This window comes from Eretmochelys imbricata, chromosome 20 (genome assembly GCF_965152235.1).
Source record: "Eretmochelys imbricata isolate rEreImb1 chromosome 20, rEreImb1.hap1, whole genome shotgun sequence".
Lineage (NCBI taxonomy): Eukaryota > Metazoa > Chordata > Testudines > Cheloniidae > Eretmochelys > Eretmochelys imbricata.
In genome coordinates, this window is record NC_135591.1 from 16847595 (window position 1) to 16860222 (window position 12628).

The window sequence follows — 12628 nt, forward strand, 5'->3', positions numbered from 1 at the left end:
CCAGCTTCCCCAAAAGGGGGTGGGGAGGGAAGAGGGGGAGGTGCCAAAGCACAGGAACCGGCCTCCTCTGGGGTAAGTGAGGTCTAGTCGTTCGAGTGGGGGGGGGGGGGGGGCAGCTGGAAGTCAGGATTCCTGGGTTCTAACCCCAGTTCTGCCACTGATCATCCCCTCTCTAAAGTGGGAATAATCTCACTAGATTCCACTCCCCTCCCAGAACTGGGGACAGAACCCAGGAGCCCTGACCCCCACACAAACCAACCACTAGCCCATATTCTCATTCCAGAGCCAGGCACAGCACCCAGAAGTCCTGACTCCCAGCCCCCGCCCAAAAGCACCTCTCTTTAGACACAACTCATCTCTCGGCTGTCCTAAGCTCTGCCCTCCCCCTCCCATCCTGAAAGGGTCCAGAAATATTAACCGATTGGTGTTTCTCTTGTTTTTAAGATATATTTTTTTATTTTAAAAAAAGGAAGGTGGGGGGAGGGGAGGGTGCGATATTAAAAAGCGACTGACTCTGGGTAGCATCCATTGATATGTAAAAAAACAAACCAAAAAAAAAAAAAAACAATTTTACCCCCCTGCCCAACCAGAGAATAAAAAGGATCCCCTGTTAAAACCTTCCCCTGATGCAGGGCACCCCCCAGTGCCCCACCCACCCCCAAAAAATCCCTGCCCCACCCCATCCGGAAAGCAGGGAGACTAGATGTTGGGGGTGAGGGGAGATCAAACCAGAGTGCCATGTCCTGAGTCGTGGCGGGGAGGAGAGCTAAAAGAGGCCCCCACCAAAGTCCTCAGACATCTCCTGGGCACGAAATGAGCGAAAAAATCCACCTCTCCCACCTGCCCCCAGCTTGAAATGGCCAACGATGCTACGATGTGAGACTAACCAAGGGAATAAACACACAATGGAGGAGCGGGGGGGTGGGGGGCAGTGCTGGGCACGGATTCCCCCCTCCCCCCAAAAAACACCCCTGTAAACCCCTCCTCCGAATCCTACGCCTTCGCTCCCTCCCCACTGCAGGTTTTCTACCCCTCCCCAGCCACTTGGGGGTTAATCACGAGAGGAGGGAGGATGCAGCTAGGATGCCAGGGTCCTTTCCTGGCTCTCTTCCCCCCCTGCACCAAAAGCCCCCAGGCTGATGGACACCCCCCCATCATCCGTTTCCATGGAGACAGAGGGATGCTGGGAGGGCTGATTCCCGAGACACCCGGGGAAGGGGTGCAGCAGGCAGGGAGGGGCCCGGCAGGAGGCAGCAGCTGCTGGCACAGTCCCGCTTGGCCCCAGCTGCGACCCCCCCCGTCTCCCTGCTCAGCCCAGGAAGGAATCCACCTCGTCCTCCTCGAAATGGCTCTGCTGCAGCACCTTGATGTGGTACTCGTAGATCTTCAGCGCGGGGCCCAGGCGGATGGACAGCCCGGTCAGGACGTCTGTGCGCTGCATAAGCAGCAGGGACTTCCCGTCGATCTCCTGCGAGGGACAACGGAGGAAGGGTTAACAGGGCTGGGGAACGGGACACGGGGCCTTTCTCCTCTAGGGGACTGGTTCTCTCCACACAACGCTCCCTGCCTCCGAGCTGGCAGCTGCCCCCACCCCTGAGCACTGACCCAGGGGCGCCAGAACGGGAGGGGCCAAGGCCCATCCACTTTTCCACCACCGGCCCGGCCCCCCCCCGACCAGGCCAGAAGCTGGAGCCCAGCCAGGTAAGAGCGGCCCCGGGAGCCCGGGCAACTGTGGGGAACTGCAGACCCTCCACCTGCCTGGAGTGGTGGGGGGGGGGGGCCCAGAGAGCAGCACCCGACCCATGTCCCCACCCCTTAAGCCCCCCGCCCAGGGCAAATGGAGGGTCTGTGCCCAGGGAGCTGTTATCAAGGCCCAGCTGCAGCTCTTCAGCCCCCGAGGCCCCACCCCCAGGCCAGGCCTGTAGCCAGAGCCAGGTCAGGGTAAAAGCCGCACGAGCAGCCGTGGGGAGCTGCGGACCCTCCACCTGCCCTGGGACATGGGCTGGGGGCTGCTCTCAGGGCCTGCCGCCTCCAGTCTTGGCTGGGGGGCAGGTCCTCAGGGGAAGGGGTGGGGCCACAGAGGGGGTGGGGCCTCAAGCCCCTCCCCCCCACACTTTCAGGAGGGATCCATCAGCCCTGCACTGACCTGCTCCTGAAAGGCCAACGCCTGCTCTGCAAATCCAGCCTCTGTGAAATAATCCACCACGTCCATCACTGTCCACTCCACGGGGTCCGAGGGCTTCTCCTTCTTCACCGAGCTGGGCGGGGGGAAAGGGGAACAGAGCCATCAGGGTCCTGGCCACAACCCTCATCTCCCAGGCAGACACAGCCCACACCCTGCCTTCATCACCAGGTCTGAACTCCCCTGCCCCATCCCCTCCCACACTGGGGGGAGTCCCCTGACATCTCGAGGGGAGGGGGCTGGGAGCCAGTCCCTCTCTGCAACAGGGGTCTCCAGGCAGCCAAGGGTTAATGGAGGCAGGAAGGGAATGGGGGAGCTGCCAGAACATGGAGGGCTTCGCCCATGCCATGGGGGTGGCAGGCCCTGGAGGCTCCCACTGGGGTGGGGCACTGGTGCAGCCGGGAGTCGCTGGGGGAAGCAGCAGGGAAACATGTCACATGTGGAGATTTAAGGACCCAGCTGCCGGGGGTGAGGTGGGAGAGAGTGGGTTGATAGCCATGGGGATGGGGGACATTTTAGAGCCCGACTTGCTCACACAGGGCTCACAGACTAAATACCAGCCCTGGCGCTGTGCAGAGGGAGATCCTCCTGGTGGCAGCAAGGCGGACGGGCAGGCAAGAAGTCAACGAGCGCAGGACTTACACGCAGCTGAACGGTGTCCCGTCCGCTGCCTGGATGCCTGGCCGCCCGGGGGACAAGGGCACAGGGGGGTCCGCGCCCGCGACGGCTGGAGAGACTGCAAGCAGGAGAGAACGAGAGAGAGATGTCAGGCCCAGCACAATCACAGACAGGGCTTTCACCTCCCCGTGGAACATGAGGAAACCAGCCCCCCGCAGCCCCTGGCTCCCCTGATGTCCTCCAGCCCAACTGATATCCCTCAATCTTGTCCCATTGTCCTGGTTTTCCTCCCGCCCCTAAAGTTCTGCTGATGCTCCTCAATGCTGACCCGCAAGCCTCTGCTATCCCGGCCCTGGGCTCCCTCTTCCCACAGCTCTTCCGATGCTCCTCAATCATGTCTTGCAGCCCCCTGGATATTCCAGTTCCAGAGCTGTCCCCCGAACGCAGACACAGCCAGCACAGCGGAATTTCACAACATCCCCAAGGCTGAGACCTGCCAAACTCATTTCACAGGTGATCTCAGCCACTGCACCTCACCAGCCTCACCCTTCCCCCCGCTCCGCCGATAGACCCTTGGTTTCCCCTTACCCCCTTTCCCTAAGAGAAATTTCAGCCCCTGGAGTCTCCCCAATCCGATACCTGCTCTGTCTGGCTGCCCGTAGGAGCCCCCTTCCTTCTTGCCCATCCCGAACTGCTGGCAGGCGCTCTCCCCAGGGGAGCAGGCCTTGGCATGACACCTCTCGCTGCCTTCGCGGTGGGGGCGCTCGGAGCCCTTGTCCGGGGAGTGCTCGTCCGGGGGGTGCAAGTCCCTGGTGTGGCCACCCCCCGCGGGACAGTCCTTCCCACCACGCCTGCTGTCCTTACAGTCCCCGTTCATCTGGCTCTGCTCGGCGGGGGCTGCTTTGCCGTCACTCTCCAACCCAGCCCCGGCGCCCGCCCCCTCGTAGTCCGGAGCCTCGGAGCCCTCCGACATGGTGGAGGCCTCGTCATCCTCCTCTTCCTCCTCCCCCTTCTCCTCCGATGGCTCCTCCCCGGCCTTCTGCGGGCACCAAGAATCCAGAGTTAGAGACCCCAGGAAGCTGCTCCCCTGTGCCCTGCACAAGGCATCTTCTGGGCAAGGCTGGGGCTCCTGGTTTTACCCACCATTGGGCCCCATCTAGCCACTCTTCCTGACTCGGGACCCCCTGCTAACCCAGCCCTGGGCTCCACGCCCACATCAGCTCTGCCAATGCCCCTCAATCCTGCCTGGAGCCTCCTGCTAGTCCAAATTTGGATCCCCACCCCAGCTCTGGTGGTGCCCCTTGATCCCAACCTGCAGTTCTCCACCCCCACTATTCCAGTCCCCATACTCCCTTCTCCAGCACCCTTCCTGCTCTAGTGTTAGGCGACTCTTAGGGTACAGGGCTAAGCATCTAACCACAGCGAGTTGGTCACAGCATAAAAATCGACCCTCAAACAGGAAGCTGCTGGGCTACCAAACTACCTCATCAAAAGAGACTTCCTCCTGGAGAGCGCCAGCTGCCACGGAGACCCCTCTGCCGGAGCAGACTACCGGGCACACGTCCAGCTGGACCCATTCCTAGAAGCACCAGGACCACTTTGACTGTGGCAGCACTGGACTGGGGAAGAGTTTGTTGTAAACAAAGGGTGACCAGATAGCAACTGTGAAAAATCGGGATGGGGTGGGGGGTAGTAGGCGCCCATATAAGAAAAAGTCCCAAAAAACGGGACTGTCCCTTTAAAAACGGGACATCTGGTCACCTTAACTTTACGCCCAAAGCTCATGTTGAGATGGGTCGGAGGCAGCATGGTCCAATGTATGTGGCACCAGCCTAGGAGTCAGGAGACCTGGGCTCTATTCCCAACTCTGAAACTGGCCTGTCGGGCGGCCTTGGGCAAGTCACTGCCCTGCTCTCTGCCTCAGTTTCTCCAGCTGTAAAACAGGGATAATCCTTCCTTTGTCTGTCTAGATTATAAATTCTCTGGGGCAGGAACACTCTCTCTCTTGCCACATGCCTGTGCAACACTCTGCACAATGGTGGGTCCCTAATCTCAGATGGGGGCCCCTGCCGCACCCAGCCCGAAGGGGCCCCCGCCCATCTCAGCTGGGGCATCTAGGCACTAATCCAACTCAAACAAAAAAAATGTCTGAAGCAAAACCAGGAGCTCCCAATTTAGTTTTAACAGAGCCTGTTAAAATAGCTCATTAGGATTTAGAAGATAATTACACCCCCGCACCCTTCTGCTTTTAAAAGGAACAAAAATGGTTTAAAAAAAATAGAAATAGAAAATATACCCCCCCTTTGTTCTTTTACAACCACCGCAGCAAAAACAGAGCGAAAGTCCAAGTTCTTCAGCAAGATCTGGCTCTCCCTTCGTCAGAGGCCTCCCCCCTGCAGACTGCCTACCTGAGGAAGCCATGCCAGAGATGCCTGGTTTGTTATTGCCGGGCTGCCAGCCAGGCCCGTGCGGAGTGCTCTCATTATAGTTATATTATGGTAGTGCCCAAAGGTCCCAGTTAGAACTGTGCTGGGCACTTCATAAAGAGAACACAGCCACCCCCAAAACACAGGCAGAGATTGTAGGGTTGCCCAGCAGGCCTGCACCAAGGGTCCTGGATTGTTAAAAGATGGGAAGCAAAGAATAGGATCAGATGATCAGTTTTCACCATGGAAAGTGGTAAATAGCGGGGTCCCCCAGGGATCTGTACTGGGACCCATTCTGTTCAACATATTCCGAAATTATCTGAAAAAGGGGGCAAACAGTGAGGTGGCAAAGTTTGCAGAGGATACAAAATTACTCATGGTAGTTTAGTCCAAAGTGGACTGCGAAGAGTTACAAAGGAATCCCACGAAACTGGGTGATTGGGCAACAAAATGGCAGATGAAATTCAATGTTAATAAATGCAAAGTAATGCACATTGCAAAACATAATTCCAACTATATGTACAAAATGATGGGGTCTAACTTAACTGTTACCACTCAAGAAAGATCTTTCAGAGTAACAGCCGTGTTAGTCTGTATTCGCAAAAAGAAAAGGAGTACTTGTGGCACCTTAGAGACTAACCAATTTATTTGAGCATGAGCTTTCGTGAGCTACAGCTCACTTCATCGGATGCTGTAGCTCACGAAAGCTCATGCTCAAATAAATTGGTTAGTCTCTAAGGTGCCACAAGTACTCCTTTTCTTTTTAAGAAAGATCTTGGGAGTCATCGTGAATAGTTCTCTGAAAACTTCCACTCAGTGTGCAGGGCCATCAAAAAATTAACAGCATGTTAGGAACCATTAGCAAAGGGAAAGACAGTAAGAGAGGAAATATCACAATGCCACTATATGAATCCATGGTGCACCCACACCTTGAATACGGCATGCAGTTTTGGTTGCCCCATCTCAAAAAAAAAAAAAAAACATTAGCATTGGAGAAAAGCAACAAAAATGATTAGGGGGATGAAACAGCTTCTGTATGACAGATTAAAACACCTGGGACCGTTCAGGGGGATATGATAAAGGTCTATACAACCAGGAGTGGCGTGGAGAAAGTGAATTCAGAAGTATTATTGACCCTTTCGCATAACACAAGAACCAGGGGTCGCCCAATGAAATTAACAGGCAGCAGGTTTAAAACAAACCCAAAGAAGTTCTCCACACAACACACAGCCAGCCTGTGGAACTCGTGGCCAGGGAGTGTTGTGGTGGCCAAAAGTGGAACTGGGCTCAGAAAAGAATGAGATATGTTTATAGGGGATAGATCCAGCAATGGCTATTAGCCAAGATGGTCAGGGAGGCAGCCCCATGCTCTGGGTGTCCCTAAGCCTCTGACTGCCAGAAGTTGGGACTGGATGACAAGGGATGGATCACTCACTAATTGCCCTGTCCTGTTCGTTCCCTCTGGTCACAGTCACTGTTGCAAGACAGGTTACTGAGCTAGAGGGACCATTGGGCTGGCCCAGGAAAGCTGTTCTTATCGTAAGGCTGTGCTGGGCCCAGCATTGGTTGCCAGGGGGCTGTCTGGCAGGGCTGGGGCCCAGCGCCCACGAACGGTTGCCGGGAAGCAGCTTGCAGGTTGGTTGTTCCTGGATGCTTTGCTGTGAGCGCAGCGCTGTTTGAACAGACCCATCCATCACACAGACTGTCCAGACCAACGCATCACAGCCAGGGCAGGCATCATCGCCCAGGACCTTGCCAGGACAGGAGGCCTCAGGAAATCAGAAACTACGGCAGCACTCGCACCCTAAACTGGAACAATCCTGGACCTCACCCAACTCGATTCCCATGGCCGCTTTCATTCTAAGCCCCTTCGACTGGCACTGCCCATGGTCCCTCCCACCCCAGATGCCCCATGGCACCCCAGGCAGTCCTGCCTCTTGACACCTTGCATATCCTGTGACTCTCCGGGCATGTGCCTGTACAGGAGCGAAAGAGGCTGCCCCAGGGCCCGGCCACGGGCACCTTCCCTGGAAACAAGCACCAGATCACTGCCTGACCCCTAACTCCCTGGCAGCCCTGCCCCAAGCAGCCCCGATCCCTTTCCTCCATGTGCAGCCCTTTCCTATGTATCCCCCCTCCCAGATGCTGACCCCCCCTCCAGCCATCACCTTCTTGTGCAGCCCTTTCCACCCCACGCTCAGGTCCTATCCCAAGCACCCCCTAAGCCAACCCTTTTCTGAGCTGAACCTCCCCTGTGGCCCAGGGCACTGCCCCCTGCTCACTGCCCCTCCCCCCACAGGGGCCGGAGCACCGCTCACTCCCCCCCAGACACAGCCCCGCCCTTCCCAGACATTGCCCCTCCCCCCACCAGGGCACGGCTCACTCCCCCCGCCCCCAGACACTGCCCCTCCCCCTCCGGGGCCGGGGCACCGCACCCCCACGCCCCACCCTGGTACTCACGTGCCGCCTGCCCAAGCCTTCCCCACCCCCGCCACTGCCCCTTTCCCCCGGTCACCGCTCACCCTCCCAGTCCCTCGGGGCGCCGGGGCGCCGCTCACCCCCACCCCGACACTCCTGCCACCTGCCCCAGGCCCTCCCCCGCGCTCACCTTGCTCCGGTGCGCCCTGACGTGGGGGGCGCGTCCCTGGGGCCCCCTTTCCGCCCGGGCCAGAGCAATGCTGCCGAAGCGGGTCCTTTCCAGCCTCCCGCGGGCCACTTCCTCCTCCAGCAGCCCCTGGACTCGGCCGCGGGTCACCCGGCCGCCGCCGGCCGCGCTCCCATCCCCGCCCAGGTAGCGCACGATCTCCCGCAGGCTGACTGGGGAGCTGCGCTCCGGGGCCTCCTCTTCTGGGGCCGGGGGCGCAGGGGGCGGCGGCCGCTCCCGGCCGGTCCTACGAGGAGGCGGCGGCGGCGGCTCGGCGCGGGGCGCTGCCCGGTGGGAGCGGGGCGCGGCGGGAGCCGGTGCCCGCGTGGAGCGGGGCGCGGCGGGGGACGCTCCGGGCGGGGAGGCGCGGTGCGGGCGGGAGGCGCCCCCGGGGCGCTGGGCCGGGGCCGGCGCCGGGGCCCCCCGGCGGGGCGGCTGGACGCGGGCGGCGTTGCGGTAGGAGATGCTGCCTTTGTAGCTGACTCGCAGCACCGCCCGCTGCTGGATCAGCTTCTCCAGCTCGGCCCGGGTGCGCTCGGGCTCCGGCCCGTGTCTCCGCCGCACCATGCGGCAGATGCGCTCCAGGTCCGGCCGCGCCTTGCGGGAGCGCAGCGAGTCGATGGTGTCCAGGATCCACTCCTGGTAGCGGGGCGCCTCCTGCCCCGGCGGGGGCGGCGGGGGCCCGGCCATGCCGCCGCCTCCTGGTTCGCCCGGCCGGGGCCGCTACCGCTTCTCTGCCTCCCCTCCCCCGGGGGCTGCGCCCGCTGCACCGGCTCCTTCGGCGGGCCTTCTGCGGGCGGCTGCACGGTCCCGGCGCCGCTGGCGCTCCCCGCTGCACCGGCTCGGCGCGCCGCCCCCTGCCCGCGCGGAGTCGCTCCTCCTTCCCCGGGCGCTATCCCCCGGCCGGGCTCCCCAAGCGCTGCCGCGGCTGCAGCTGGAGTCGGTGGCGCGCGGGCTGGTCCCGGGCAGGCAGCGCGAGCCCCTCCCTCCCCGCCGCACGCGCCGCCGCCCGGGACCCGCAGCCCCTCGCGCGGCTTAAGGAGGCGCCGCTGCCCGCAACCTCCCTTCCCCCGGCCGCTTAAGGTGGAGCCGGCGAGTTCCGAGTCCTGCGTGTTTCCCGGGACTCCGCCGTCCAGCCCAGCCCCTCACCCCTGCCTTTCTGACCCCCAACAACAGTCCTCACCGCTCACCCATCCCCCTCTCCACCCCCCACCAGCATTCATCCCCCCAGGTCCCCTCCCCCCCGACCCACAGCAAACTCTTCCCTATCCCCTTCCTGCCCCCTCCCCGAAACCTGCCCTACCTCCCAGCAGCCGACTCCATCCCGCCGCAGTCGCTGCCCCCCCATCACCCCACTTCCCGCACGGGGGAACTGGCCTATGTCCTCGCTTGCAGCTGGCTTTGGTGGCGCTGCAGAGCGGCATTGGTGGAGGCTTGGTCGCCCCTTTAGGGGATGGGGGAGGTCATGGGGTGCTTCCATGCCCCCCACACACACCCGACAACCAGGGGCTCAGGGTCCGGGAGAAGTAACCCTGGGTCCATCCAGAGGGGGGGCAGCTAAGCAAGGCTGGCTCAGAGGGGTGAGGAATAGAGCACGGGGCCTTTCTCCTCTAGGGGGCGCCCGTCTGGCGGGGGGCTGGAATGGGACACAGGAGCCTGTCTGCCCTGGGGGGGCTGCTGGTGGCAATTGAACTCTTACCCGCTGCCCCCCATTCTGCTGCCTCAGGGGCCCCCTTGCTGCAGTTCATTCTGGCCCCCAGCAGATGGGCCACCATAGCCTCTGAGGCAAGCAACTCACTTTAGCTCTTTTGGCTGGGGCCTGGTTAGTCACAGCCAGGCCCAAATGAGCCAGGGAGCCTGAACTCCTAAGCGGGGGGGTGGGGCACCCTTCTGGTGAGACACAGGACCACAGGGCCCAAGTCCCAGACAGCTGCCAGGGCCCAGGACTGTGGCAGCAAAAGCCTGAAAGCCCTTAAGGGCCCTTGCTGCTTGCCCGCTCCCCCACTGGCAGGATTTTGCAGCACAGCTGGCAGACTGGCAGCAGCCGCTTTCCCTCTCTGCACGGCTGGCTGGCGCCAGCTGAAAACGCCACTGAGCCGTTCACCCTGAGTGTGCAGCCCCATGGCTGTTGGGTTGGATTTGCAGCTCTGGAGCTACCTGGCAGTTAGACCTGGCTCTCAGATAGCCCGGGCCCAGATTCCCAATTCACATCATGCCACTGGCATCACCTGGTGTCAATCGGCACCACTCCCTTAGAGTCCACAGAGACGAAAGACTGATGCCAGCTGAGGATCTAGTTTCTTATCTGGCTACCAGCCTCAACCAACGGCCCCTGGCCTGAGGGATGGTACCAAGCACAGCTCCGTGCAGGACATCTTGGGGTATGAGGCTCCAGCCAGGCACAATGAAGGAAGTGGGGGTCAATGGGGGGGCTGGGGCGAGAACAGCAGCCTTGGTTATCATCACTTCATAGATGGGAAAATGAGGCAGAGAGAAGGGCTCAGGTCACACAGCTGGTGGCACAGGACCCAGGAGTCCTGACTACCAAGCCCCACCTGACCCTAACGCCCAGAGCCCACTCCCCTCTAGAACCCAGGAGTCCTGACTCCCAGCTCCAGCTGCCCTGGCCTTACTCAGTAGATCCCGTCACAGAGTTGGGACTAGAACCCAGGAGTCCCAGCACACAACCCCACCCCCATGCTCATGCACCTCACTTTAACCACTAGAACATGGTCCCTTGGCATTGCTGGAAATAGTAGCCAGTCACATGATCAGTCCTATGCCCTCTGACATGGGGGGTGGATTAAGGAGGGGCCATGCTTGAAGCCGCCCTGCTGCGCTAATCATGGAAGGCATCCAAAATGGTGGACGGGGACAGTCTGCAGAGGTGTAGCCGACGTAGGCGGGGTGGAGAAAAGGACTTGGAGAATCCAGACTCCTGGGTTCTATTTCCAGCGGTGGGAGCGGAGTGGTGTCTAGTGGTTAGGGGAGGGGCTGGAAGCCAGGACGCCTGCGTTCTGTGTGTGCTCCACTCTGTAAGAGGGGGATCATACCTGACACACACATTAAAGACAGTCAACGTGCAATCTTGGTGATTTTTAAAAAAGGAACTAAAAGTAGCTTAGGCCCAATGCCCGCCCCCACCCCAAAATCCTCTGCCAATTTTTACACACTTTTTAGGCCCCCCACTCATGTAAGACCCACGCCAAACAAACAGGGGGATCTGCCCATAGCCAGACAGCAACAGAGACCCGAGAAAATGCTGCAAAGCGTAAACTGGGCAAACTCGGAAGGCTATTTGCCTGGCTTCCACCACTGCAGCGATGCCAACCCTGAACGGTGAAAAATAACGATGGGCCTCAAACCAAATCTTGAGATTGGCTTCAAAATCGTGAGATTTTGTAAATACTTGGCAGGGTGTTTTTATTCACTTCCTGCTATGGGGACTTTTAAAAGGTCACCTGGTTCAAGTTTTTCTCTGCAGTGAAGAGGGCGAGACAGGGAGGGTTTTTCCACCTGAGGAAATTAACAGAAAGAGCTACAGTGGAACATAGTGACTCCAGTCAAATTTCCCCATGCAGACAAGCCCTGATTGCTTTTTAATCAAACTGGGGAGGCTCACATGATTTGGTGACTGGTGCCTTAAGAAGAAAACAAAAGCCCCACGCACAAATCCTGTCAGCCTTGTGCCCGAAGCACAAAGGTTGCTACGAGTAAGAATATGATGGTTACATTAAAAAATTTCAGCCGGGTTCCTTTGTACAGGCAGTGGTGCCCAGAGGCAGAGCAGGGCAGTTTTATTGCCAGAAAATGCTGATTTATAGACAACGAAACTTTTCAAGGACAGGTTGAAAGGTTTCTCAGGTCAAAACAAGACCCCGCAGTAACCCAGTGGTTTGGGCACTCACCTCTGCTGGGGAAAAGCAAGGCCCTGCTCTGACTCACTCCAATTTAGAATGGGAACAAATTTGAAACCCTCAAATTCTCTCACAAAACACAATCGGTTTCCAGCCCGATCACGCTTGGAACCCCCTTGTGCGAGGGGCTGTACGGAAGGGCTCATCACTTTCATTTTATTCCTCATAAACTGCCTTTCATTCATAGGGGTTTCCTCTCTCCCCCGCACCACACTGGGAATTAGCTGGCATCTTATTACCTGATCCCCTTTGGAAGCAGATTCACACACATGGCAGGAGTTCCCCTACAGTAAGGAAGGTGTGCACATATCCAAACTTTGAGGAGAGTATTCTGCTTCTGGCAATCCCCTGCATTGCTGCACACCGGGGTCGGCCTGGCTGTTCTCCTCTCCTGCCCCCGCCTCATAAGGCTAGATTATCGATTCAGACAGGACCACTGTGAGCACCTCGTCTGACCTGCGTAACACAGGCCACAGGACTTCCCTGAATCAACTCCTGTTGGAATTGGAGCCGATCCTTTTGAAAAACCTCCCATCTCGATTTAAACAGCGTCAGTGATGAAGAATCCACCACGATGCTTGGTGAATTGTTCCAACGGCTAATTACACCCCCTCTCCCCACCCCAGTTAAAAATCTGCCCTTTTTTCCTGTCTGAATGTTTCTAGTTTCAGCTTCCAGCCACTGGCTCTCCTTCGACCTTCGTCTGCTAGCAGGACTCGCCCATTATCACAGTTTTATTCCCCATGTGGGTACTTCGAGACAGGGATCACGGCACCCCTTAACCTTCGCTTTAAGAAGCTCCTTGCCTGTCAGCATAAGGCAGGTTCCCCCCCATTTAATC

At 59.0% G+C, this 12628-nt stretch overlaps 1 protein-coding gene across 1 annotated transcript; it reads right to left on the reverse strand.

Moving 5' to 3' along the window:
- Positions 1 to 429: 429 nt before the first annotated feature.
- SAMD1 (sterile alpha motif domain containing 1) lies at positions 430 to 8740 on the reverse strand. Its single transcript, XM_077838634.1, has 5 exons — positions 7835 to 8740; positions 3440 to 3839; positions 2825 to 2918; positions 2147 to 2258; positions 430 to 1468 (listed from the first exon to the last, which is right to left on the reverse strand). The coding sequence occupies exons 1-5, from the start codon at positions 8558 to 8560 to the stop codon at positions 1310 to 1312; spliced, it is 1491 nt and encodes a 496-aa protein (XP_077694760.1). The 5' UTR covers positions 8561 to 8740; the 3' UTR covers positions 430 to 1309.
- Between the last annotated feature and the right edge of the window lie 3888 nt (positions 8741 to 12628).